At 46.9% G+C, this 10,891-nt stretch overlaps 1 protein-coding gene across 1 annotated transcript in view; it reads left to right on the forward strand.

The window, feature by feature from the left end:
* Positions 1-220: 220 nt before the first annotated feature.
* The window catches only part of spop (speckle type BTB/POZ protein), a gene marked incomplete at its 3' end in the record, with an annotated part of 58,348 nt that continues 47,677 nt past the window's right edge, over positions 221-10,891 (forward strand). The window contains exons 1-3 of the mRNA XM_083649197.1: positions 221-407; positions 1,836-1,957; positions 7,349-7,500. Coding sequence (XP_083505323.1) covers positions 330-407; positions 1,836-1,957; positions 7,349-7,500 — 352 coding nt within the window. The 5' untranslated portion in view covers positions 221-329. The remainder of the gene's footprint in view (positions 408-1,835; positions 1,958-7,348; positions 7,501-10,891) is intronic.

The raw sequence follows: 10,891 nt of genomic DNA on the forward strand, positions 1-10,891 counted from the left end.
ACCATTCAATTAGGATTTGCCTTGACACGCACACTCAAACAGGGAGATGCAAGGTCACCGTTTTTCCATATCAATGTGGTTCACTGGCTGTAAAGTGACGAGAGTTTTGAATGACTGTGTTTCTGTGTCCTGCCAGGAGGAGGCCCGTAGCTGTTTGGGTGTCTGGACATTCGGGTCCGCTGGATTCGTCTGTCTGCGGCTGTCTGCGAGGGAGGTGTGACTTTAGGGGTGGCCAGCTTGAGTGATCTTTGCTCCTGCCCTCGCCACCCCGCCCCGCCCCTGGCTGGTGCTCAGGCCCCACTCAGGTCCTCTCCGCATCAAGGCTGGCGATGTCCAGAGTCCCGAGCCCCCCTCCCCCGGCGGAAATGTCCAGCGGCCCCGTGGCTGAGAGCTGGTGTTACACTCAGGTGAGGAGGAGGGGCTGAGAGCTGGTGTTACACTCAGGTGAGGAGGGGCAAATGACCTGTGTGTGAGAATGACTGTATGACTTCACCTAGGCCTTTTGCCAGTTGCTTTTATTCCAGGCGCCACGCAGTTCCACACAGTGAGTATGTGTCCCCCAGTGGGAATTCAGTCCCCAACCTTGGTGGAAAGCTCCAGTCCAAAGTAAAGAGAAGTAATAAATATTCTGGGACATTTTCATATAAATAAATTAAAGACAGCGCCACCTACAGAAACTCAGAGAAAAAACGGTCTCACAGATGACCACTTTAACAGGGAATCGATGGGATGTTATTCACTACGCCGCGCTGACAGAAGATAATTGGAGAGATGCAATACATTTTCTTTCTTTGAGAAATTATTTTGTGTTTTGTAGATGGTGGTGGTAATCACCAACCATCTCTCACACCCTGCATAATGTTAAATTGAGTTGACAGTGTCTAAGACAGCCTTCAAATAATATTTGAAGGCTGTGTAAGAATGTGTCAGCCATATTATGGCTGACACATTCTTCATGAGCTTATCAAGCTATTTGGTGGGCAGCTAAGCTGGAAGAGACTCCTTCAGAGAGGCTTTGTAGTTTACCTGACCTGAACCCCATCCACACCTGGAAAAACCACCATGTCCACTTTCAGTATTACAGGCCTCATTTGTTTCTCACAAAATCACTATTATCATTATGAGCGTTTTTTACGTTGCTGACACAGACACAACATACTGTAGCCCGTAGATCTCTGTGAAGTGAGCAACAATCTCCCACAGTTTGACTTCCGGTTTAGCGATTTTAACCCTAAACCCCCGTAGCACGTTGTCCAGCTTGACAAGAATCTCATCGATAAATATCCATTGTTGTTCAAAGAGCAACAGAAATAGCAGATGTGATAGATAGAATTATTACATTCCCTCAAATAAGTCGTCAAACGAGTGTATTTATTCTGACAAGCAACTTTTTTTGCCCAGCGTCGGAGTTTTAACGAGGAAATGCGCATGTTCTAAACCGGACCTTGCACCCATAATTATTTTACAGCGGGGCATTCAAAAATAAGGTGGATACTGTGTAATGGTGTTTGTTTCAGCCAAAGCGGTGCACCCCCGCTAGTTGAGATAGCACCCTCCTGTTAAGAGCAAGGTATATGAAGTCTTTTCATTGATGATGTCTGTTTTTTCATCTCCTCTCCTTCCTGTCCTTGCAAAATTGTTTCTTTTTTTCTGTTGCTGCTTTTTCAATATCCTTTCTTCTTTTACTCCGTTTGTTGTCGGTGTTTATTAAGATGAAAGGCAGTTTTGATGTGTGGTTTTGAAGCCCAGGCTGACCAAACACCACTTACCCATACAGAATAGATATATAAATAAAGGGATTTAGTTTCATCCCTTGCCTGTCTCTCTCTGCCCAGATCAAAGTGGTGAAGTTCTCCTACATGTGGACCATCAACAACTTCAGCTTCTGTCGCGAGGAGATGGGAGAGGTCATCAAGAGCTCCACCTTCTCCTCGGGAGCCAACGACAAACTCAAATGGTGAGTGGAGGCGTCGTCGTCCCAGCTGTTGGATACTGAAAACGCAATGGAGAGCATTTTCTCACGACGCTTAAACCACTTCACTTCAATTTCACACTACATTATGTTATCAAGGGATTATCCACTTGTTGCATTTCGTGGCAGATCCCGCCCAAACCGATTACATCTGGCAGCAGCCATGTGGTGGTGACCTGGAAGCGCCTGCGCATCTGGAGTACACATGATACTTAATGAGTTTTCTCTATGGCCATATTGTATCTAGTGTGACTTCAGCTGGTTTGTGATAGCGCTGATGTTGACCTGTACTCGTGTTTGGATTGTGTTGAATGACTAGAGACCTTGTGTGACTTTCTTGGTACTTTGTCTTGCTTAACTTCAATCCAATAGAAGATAGGACCTTCTGTAAACCACATGGTGAAAGTAGATGGGCTCACTGTGAAATACCAGGTGAAATGTATCTAAAACACGGTCATTTTAAAACAAACCAAATCAGGGTGCAGTTATAGCTTACATTAGAAAAAATATGCCAGTGCCATTATCAACATTATCAGCAACAGCATGCATGTATGAATAAGGAGCGAAGGTGTTTTTCTCGCCTTTATCTGTTGCTAAGCCATAGTTGATCATCTCTGACACATCCTGGTCATATTCTTCAGCAGAAAACAAAGAAAAATGGCTTTTAAATTTCACAGTTCCATTTCTTTTACCAAATCAAAAATGCTGGGGAAAATCAATATCATCAATATCTATCAGAGCCGTAGCCACTCGCCCTGTGCTGGCTTAGCTGCACTCTATCTGAACCTGCTTCTTGTCTCAGCTCTGCAATCAAATCAAATCAAATCAGTAATGTGTGTTGTTTGCAAATTACTAATTAGATATACAGGATACACACATAAACTAAGTAAATGCTTTGTGTGTTTTTGCATACAGTGAAAGTATAGATTTAAAAAAAAGTTCTACTTTCCTTCTGTTAGACTCGTGATTTATTACTGTAGAATAGATCCGCATAAACAGTGATGTTGCTTTTATTAGTCCTGGGCTAGACTTAAGATAAACCTGCGAGGCTTTGATATTAAAGTCTTGAAGTAAAATGCCACGCAACCTTTTTGTTTCCTGCCGGGAGAAATGCTCACAAAGAACAGGAAGACACACACACGCAGTATCCTTGACAACAACATGGCCAAGGTAGTGAGATTGTGAAGGCGTTGAAAGTAATGCCTGTAGCCTCGGGTGAACTAACACGCACCAGCGGGCCCGGGACAGCCAAGTTATCTGCTCAAATTAGGAACAAATGGAGAGCGCAGAGTTCAGAGAGAGAAAAAAAGTTTTCAAATGTCATGTCAACTTAAAGTGTTTCTCTCGGGCATTGTGCCGTTACAGCCTGCAGGAAGAGCCTAAACAAAGACTGCCTAGCTGCTGTTTCATCACATCTGGACCAACACACCTCTGACAGTTCCCTTCCAGCCTGCTGCATCATGACTCACTTACAGTAGTGTTATTGCTGGGTTTCTTCTTTGCTCACATAGACGCTTGTTGTTAGTGCACTGAGGAACCACAATGCACTGCAGGTCAGCCAGGCTACTTTTGGCCCCACACAGCACGAGGGCACAAATTAAAATGATAACAGTAATGGAATAGAATATATGGAGAAATTAATATGGGCCTGCCATAGTCTAGGGGGGTTATCATCCATTATGATGAAGAAGTCCAAAATGCTCCAGCTGGAAGTACCAGTGTTCACCTTATGTTCCAACACAGGGGTCAGCCAGTTTGTTACTTCCTATTGTATTTACACTTCCTGTGACAGTACAGTACTAGTGACCAGGTCAAACAGACGGTGTTTTGAACAGGAAGTCATAACACAACTGGGTCAAGTGGGCGGGGCTACATAAGGTGAGTACAGAAGAGTAAAATTGAGTGCTGCCCCAATTCAAGCACTGCCATCATCCAATAGTTTATGGCAGGGGCCATTTAGTTACACAAGTATTGATCCAATTGGACAGTTGTCTACCACTATTATTATACAGTATTGACTGGTGATGACCCTGCTGGGCTGATATTGACCTGTCTGCTCTGTGTGTAGAGTTCAGAAGAGTGCAGCGCCTGGGCGTGTCCCTGTGTTTCAGAAAATGTTATTTACCTCGAATGGCTTCACAGAAGGCTGGCTACGGCTGTCAGTTGCCCTTAAAAATTCAATTAGACTACGAATCGACTGTAATGAGTAAAACTCGACTTGAATATTAATGATACAATTTCCATATTATTGACACATGAAAGCAGAGCGCAGTGAGTTCTAAACAAATAGACATTCTACCCGGAGTTGATTCACAACACCCCCCCCCCCCCCCCCCCCCCCACCACTATTATTCTGTTTCTCAAAAGAGATGAGTCTTACTGGGGTATGCCTACTTACTGGTGTTTTACTGGAGTAATATCTTCCACAAATCACTTTTTTAAATTAGGAGTGGTATTTATCTCATTCAGGCTGAGTGTGTTCTGCTATGAAAATGCTGTTTTTGAGGTATCGGAGAGGCAGGTCGGGACTCAAATTCATGAGTTTTTCACATTCAACTGAAATTTCAATTGACTATAGAATTCATTCTTGCAGCACAGATGAACAATGCAGTAATCAGGTCAGGGGTCCAGGCCTCTGTTTGTATACAGTAGGGGAGAGTGGGGTGAGTTGTGCCACTTTTTACTTGAAGTGTCTTTAAAGTGAGGGCATGACAGTAATGCCTCCAACTACAATATGTAAATATATTTCAGGATGTTGTGCACCACTGGGAACACTCCCTTTGGATCTTAAATAAACTGTTAAAAAAATATGGCTATTCTTAAAAAAGTGGTCTCTTGGCACAACTTGCCCCGGGTGCGGGGTAAGTTGTGCCTTTGGAGAGAATACGTTGGGGTAAATTGTGCCATTGATTACTGAAGTAAAACAGAACATTTTCATCTCATATACTGTAATGCTATATCAAAGCAAGACAAAATAAAGATAACACTAAAGTCCAGTGTACTATAACAGGGTTAAACAAGGCTAAACGGTAGCAGCAGTTGACCTACATATTTAACATTTTCAGAAATAAAAATGATGTTCAAAATGAACAAAATCAACTATCACAGAGCCAGGCTACACTTGCCAATACTGCAATATTCTTCAACAAGGTCTATTTAAACATTTAAGAACAAAATGAAATAAAATTTCACTAAATCAACTGCAACTACACTGGCACAACTTAACCCAGGCCTTTTGGCACAAATCACCCCATCCCCACCATTTTAACAAACTTGTATCATATAGCTGGTTTGGAGCTAACATCATGCTAACAGTATAGCCTCATATTGTAGCTTACTAAAACACTAACACATGCGTGAAATGTTTTCAAGCTTGTCTATAATTGTTCAGACACAACAATCAATAAACCTTGATCATAAAAAATTTACTTTGAGAGGCAAAAAACAGTTTTTTGAACTTTAATGTGCTTAGCTCTTGTGCCATCTGCCTCCCTTCTTTGCAGAGTGAGTAAAATGGATGCCTCTTCAAAAATGTGTGGTCACATGACCAATTTCTTCTATGGTTTTCTAGATACAAGGGATGGCACAACTTCCCCACTGGCACAACTCACCCCACTCTCCCCTACAGTATATCGGCCTAGTCAAGGCTGCAAACAAACCATGCTCCAAATACACTGTGCTAAGCTATAAGTTAGGTATTTCATGCTGTGGAAATTTCACCACCAGTTAATAAACTTGCGACAACACCGGTGTTACCAATGACATCGTGCAGTTTATAAGAAAATACATTTGTCGGCTCAATGTCTGTTTTTTCCCTTCTGTTTGTGTCTGTTTCTCGTTTTTTTCCAATTTGAAGATATACGAGCTCCTCCGCTGTCCTGACGGGCCGGACTTATCATTTAACTGCTCTACGACGCAGCCGTCAAGGTAGTCACCGAGCATGGGTATTAGGTTTGCCACAAAAAGTTCATTTATTCAAGTGGGCTCGTCGCATTGTAGTTAACGTTAGCAGACTTCTACCTGTTTATACTGCTCTCTGAACAGGTGAGCTGTGTATCTGTCACTGCTGCTACCTCATAGACACAAACGAGTTGAATTCACTTAAGGCTGTCTCTACAAGCTTTAATTTACTGCATGAGGTGAATTTGATGTGTATTGCCCTGTGCAATTGAGGGGGTGGGGTAAAAATTACGATGTCTGCTGACCACCTTGCAACACTGACTACCGTGGCAGGTGTCAAAATGCTCTTAGTAAATACAGTATATAGCAATAAAACTATAAACTTAACTGGTGCAGATGAAGGGGTGTGGAGGAAGCTGATCTCTAGTCAGAACCCCTCGCTCTGGTGCAGATAAAGGGTCAGAACCCCTCGCTCTGGTGCAGATAAAGGGTCAGAACCCCTCGCTCTGGTGCTGATCCCGTTATTGATCGGGAGCTAGCTAAGTTCATACTGTAGGTATTGTAGGTGGGAAGAAGCCCATGGATCTCACTGTAAGAAATAATAATTAAAACACCAAGATGGGCACATGGATAATACTTGTCTTTACAGTATAATTCTGAAATTAATTTTCAGTAATGGTCTGTGTAGGCAGTGGGAGACTCATTGCTCGAAGAATAATGTCATCGTAGCTGGCAAATATGAAGAGAACATTTTCTGTGAATTGAAGCATCACATTACGTCTTAGCTGCACCCGTCTCATCAGGATGTTTGTCCCCTCTCCCTCCCCCAGGTGTTTGTCTTAGCTGCACCCGTCTCATCAGGATGTTTGTCCCCTCTCCCTCCCCCAGGTGTTTGTCTTAGCTGCACCCGTCTCATCAGGATGTTTGTCCCCTCTCCCTCCCCCAGGTGTTTGTCTTAGCTGCACCCGTCTCATCAGGATGTTTGTCCCCTCTCCCTCCCCCAGGTGTTTGTCTTAGCTGCACCCGTCTCATCAGGATGTTTGTCCCCTCTCTCCCTCCCCCAGGTGTTTGTCTTAGCTGCACCCGTCTCATCAGGATGTTTGTCCCCTCTCCCTCCCCCAGGTGTTTGTCTTAGCTGCACCCGTCTCATCAGGATGTTTGTCCCCTCTCCCTCCCCCAGGTGTTTGTCTTAGCTGCACCCGTCTCATCAGGATGTTTGTCCCCTCTCTCCCTCCCCCAGGTGTTTGTCTTAGCTGCACCCGTCTCATCAGGATGTTTGTCCCCTCTCTCCCTCCCCCAGGTGTTTGTCTTAGCTGCACCCGTCTCATCAGGATGTTTGTCCCCTCTCCCTCCCCCAGGTGTTTGTCTTAGCTGCACCCGTCTCATCAGGATGTTTGTCCCCTCTCCCTCCCCCAGGTGTTTGTCTTAGCTGCACCCGTCTCATCAGGATGTTTGTCCCCTCTCTCCCTCCCTCAGGTGTTTGCGTGTGAATCCTAAAGGTCTGGATGAGGAGAGTAAAGACTACCTGTCACTCTATCTGCTCCTGGTCAGCTGCCCAAAGAGCGAGGTGCGCGCCAAGTTCAAGTTCTCTATCCTAAACGCCAAGGGAGAAGAGACCAAAGCCATGGGTGAGTCCGAGACGCTCGGACCTGACCGCTAAGCTCTGCACTCTGAGACGGACGCACGCGGCCTCGTTTTCATTTCCTCTCTGACTCGTTGAATGACTCATGGCTGCTGTCGTTTCCAAACACCTGTCAATGGAAGTAAATTGGAGAACTGAGAAAGCATTTAAGCCTAACCTGTGAATTGGTTTATGTTGAACAGAAAATGGAGCACATCTCAAAGTTTGAAAGGTCCAAACTTTAAAAGTCCTGACATACCTGTGTCTCTTGGGTGAAGAAACCTTGTGAGCGCAGGCGGCGGGGAGTGTGTCGAATACCCAAAGTGTGTCTAATAATGTGAGGTGTCGATAGCCATATGGGCGTGTGTGTGTGTGTGTGTGTGCATGTGTGTGTGTGTGTGTGTGTGTGTGTGTGTGTGTGTGTGCATGTGTGTGTGTGTGTGTGTAATCACTGCTGGTCGGATTCATTTCCTGTAAATGTATAATTCAAAGTAGCGTGGGGCAATTTTGATTTTAATTAAAAAAGACCCAACCTTTTTAGAAGTCTTCGTCCACACCTCTCTCTCCGCTGATGAATTGGAAACGAATGTGCTTCCAATTTCTGCTTATTTTTTAATTAGGTTATGTTATGGGAAGGAAAAGCAAACTTGTGTGGAATTGAATTAGCGAGGGCCAGATGTGACCGTTTCCTGGTTATCAGGCTTTCTGGCTGCCTCCCTCTCACCCAGTACCCCGCAGCATACTGTACAGGAAGAGGGGGGAGGAGGGGGCAGGGGGTAGGAGGGGGGGCGGGGGGGGGGGGGAGGGGGTAGGCAGGTGGCAAGGGGGGGGAGAGTGTTTTAATCGGAGGCGTGTGCAGTGAAACTGTGCACAACCCCCTTCGGTGCAGGTTGCGTAGAAAGGGAAATCATTTTTCCTGCTGAGAAACATTTTACCATTCTTCCCCTCCCCTCCCCAAGCCCTCCCCTCCCCTCCCCCCCCCCCCCCCCCTCACATTCCCGATGTCACTTTCCTTTTGCTGTATACTTTTTCTTTGTTCCACCTCTCCCCTATAATGTTTCAACACTACCTCTGAGCTCTCAGCCGCAGCTGCGCCTGGCTGCGCCTGGCTGCTGTAATCGTGCATAAAGCTTTGCTCTACATGCTCTTTATATGCTGGCGGTTATGCAGTAATGGGGGGGAGGATTGGCCTGTGGTATGAGTAATAAACAGGCCTCTGAGGTGTTTCACTGCACCGCTTGGCCATTTCAGGAGCATTCTGCTTCCCTAAATGACCCCAGAAGAGAGGGAGTGGAGGGAACGCTAGTGCAAAGAGAAGTGAAGAGGATCTCATCTCCTCTCCTCCTCTCTCTCTTTGTGTCTCACGGGCGTTCGGCTGTAAATGGTGTGGTGCACCCCCCCCCCCCCCCCTCACCCCCCATCCTATTCTTGCCGTATACCCTCCTCCAATCTTCCCATCATGCCCCAGGGGAGAGCTGGGCCCTCCACTTTGCTCACCCTGTCGCAGGAGAAAATTACCCCCACAGCCAGCATATTTGTGACAGGGGGTTTTAGCGAGCGCTCCGTCTAAGAATATGGCGGTAAAGATTGCTCTATCGGTTCTGGATCATTTAGAATCCAATTTAAGCCAGGGCCTCTAGGATGAAAAAAGGCCAAATAAAAACAAAGTGCCTTAATTAAGAAAGCTGGTGGGACTGTTTATGTGGCATGTCACCGCATGGCCTCCTTATGCATCCAGTCCCCATGGGGAGGCTTTTAATACCATTCTTATTAAGGCAGAATACTTGAAACAGGTTTGGTTAGACAGAGAGACGAGAAGATAACAGGTTTGGTTAGGCGGAGAGACGAGAAGATAACAGGTTTGGTTAGGCAGAGAGACGAGAAGATAACGGGTATGGTTAGGCAGAGGGACTTGAAGATTCACAGTAGAGACAGAGGAGATAATTAAAGTAAGGAAAGAGAAAAGTTTGGAAACGGTAGTGAGTACATCATATTTGAAGTCTAGCAGAGCACCATTGCTATCGCAGGCAGATGTCAAAACATGAGTGATGGAATAATTCCTCGGCACCGAGCCGAAGAGCCGAGGAGCTGCTGAGGTTTGTCTTTGAGGTGTCTGTTTGAGTTTCCTGTCTTTTGTAGCTTTTGGACGAGGCAAACCTCTCACTTAAAAGCTAGTTGTTTTTTTCTGTCATTAATGCAAAAAAAGCATAGCCTATACTATATAAAATGTGATTTGTGTTGAGGTGTGGAATGGCGTGCGCATATGGAGAATAAAAGTATCCCGCTGTACACGTAGGAGGAGGTATGAATACATTCCAAGATTGGAAGTCTGTTCTATAGCTGCGGATTTGTGGGCTTTGACTGGTAGTGGTAAACCTCGTCATTATCTGATGAATCCCAATCCGTCGCATCAGTCGGCCCTGGAGCCCCCCCCCCCCCCCCCCCCACTAGAGAGAGTGTGTGTGCATCAGCCCTGGAGCCCCCCCACTAGAGAGAGTGTGTTTGCATCAGCCCTGGACCCCCCCCCCCCCCCCCCACTAGCGAGAGTGTGTTTGCATCAGCCCTGGAGGAGCCCCCCCACTAGCGAGAGTGTGTTTGCATCAGCCCTGGAGCCCCCCCCACTAGAGAGAGTGTGTTTGCATCAGCCCTGGACCCCCCCCCCCCACTAGCGAGAGTGTGTTTGCATCAGCCCTGGAGCCCCCCCCACTAGAGAGAGTGTGTGTGCGCGCGTCAGCCCTGTAGGAGCCCCCCCACTAGAGAGAGTGTGTGTGCATCAGCCCTGGAGGAGCCCCCCCCCCCACTAGAGAGAGTGTGTGTGCGCATCAGCCCTGGAGGAGCCCCCCCACTAGAGAGAGTGTGTTTGCATCAGCCCTGGAGGAGCCCCCCCACTAGAGAGAGTGTGTTTGCATCAGCCCTGGAGGAGCCCCCCCACTAGAGAGAGTGTGTTTGCATCAGCCCTGGAGGAGCCCCCCCCCCCACTAGAGAGAGTGTGTTTGCATCAGCCCTGGAGGAGCCCCCCCCACTAGAGAGAGTGTGTGTGTGTGTGTGTGTGTGTGTGTGTGTGTGTGTGTGTGTGTGTGTGTGTGCGTCTGGATCCTCTTGATGGTCCACGCTCGCTAATGGAGATGGATTCAGGCTGCAGCGGCCCCCCCTCCCCACAGCATCCTCCCTTACTCTCAGCTTGGCCACATCATTTCTCTCTCTGGCTTAATGTCTCTCCTCGGAGAGAGAGACTGCCGGGTGGGTTGTTGTAACGCGTCTCTCAACAACCCCCCCCCCCCCCCCCCCCTCCCTCCCTCCCTCGCTGTGCAAGAGAACGCAGCAGCCGCCCCCCCGCAGACTCCTCCTCTGACAGCTCCGAGAGGAGAGATGGAAAGTTCTCGTCCTCTGCCGCAAGC

This window comes from Poromitra crassiceps (assembly GCF_964638095.1).
Source record: "Poromitra crassiceps genome assembly, chromosome: 13".
NCBI lineage: Eukaryota > Metazoa > Chordata > Actinopteri > Beryciformes > Melamphaidae > Poromitra > Poromitra crassiceps.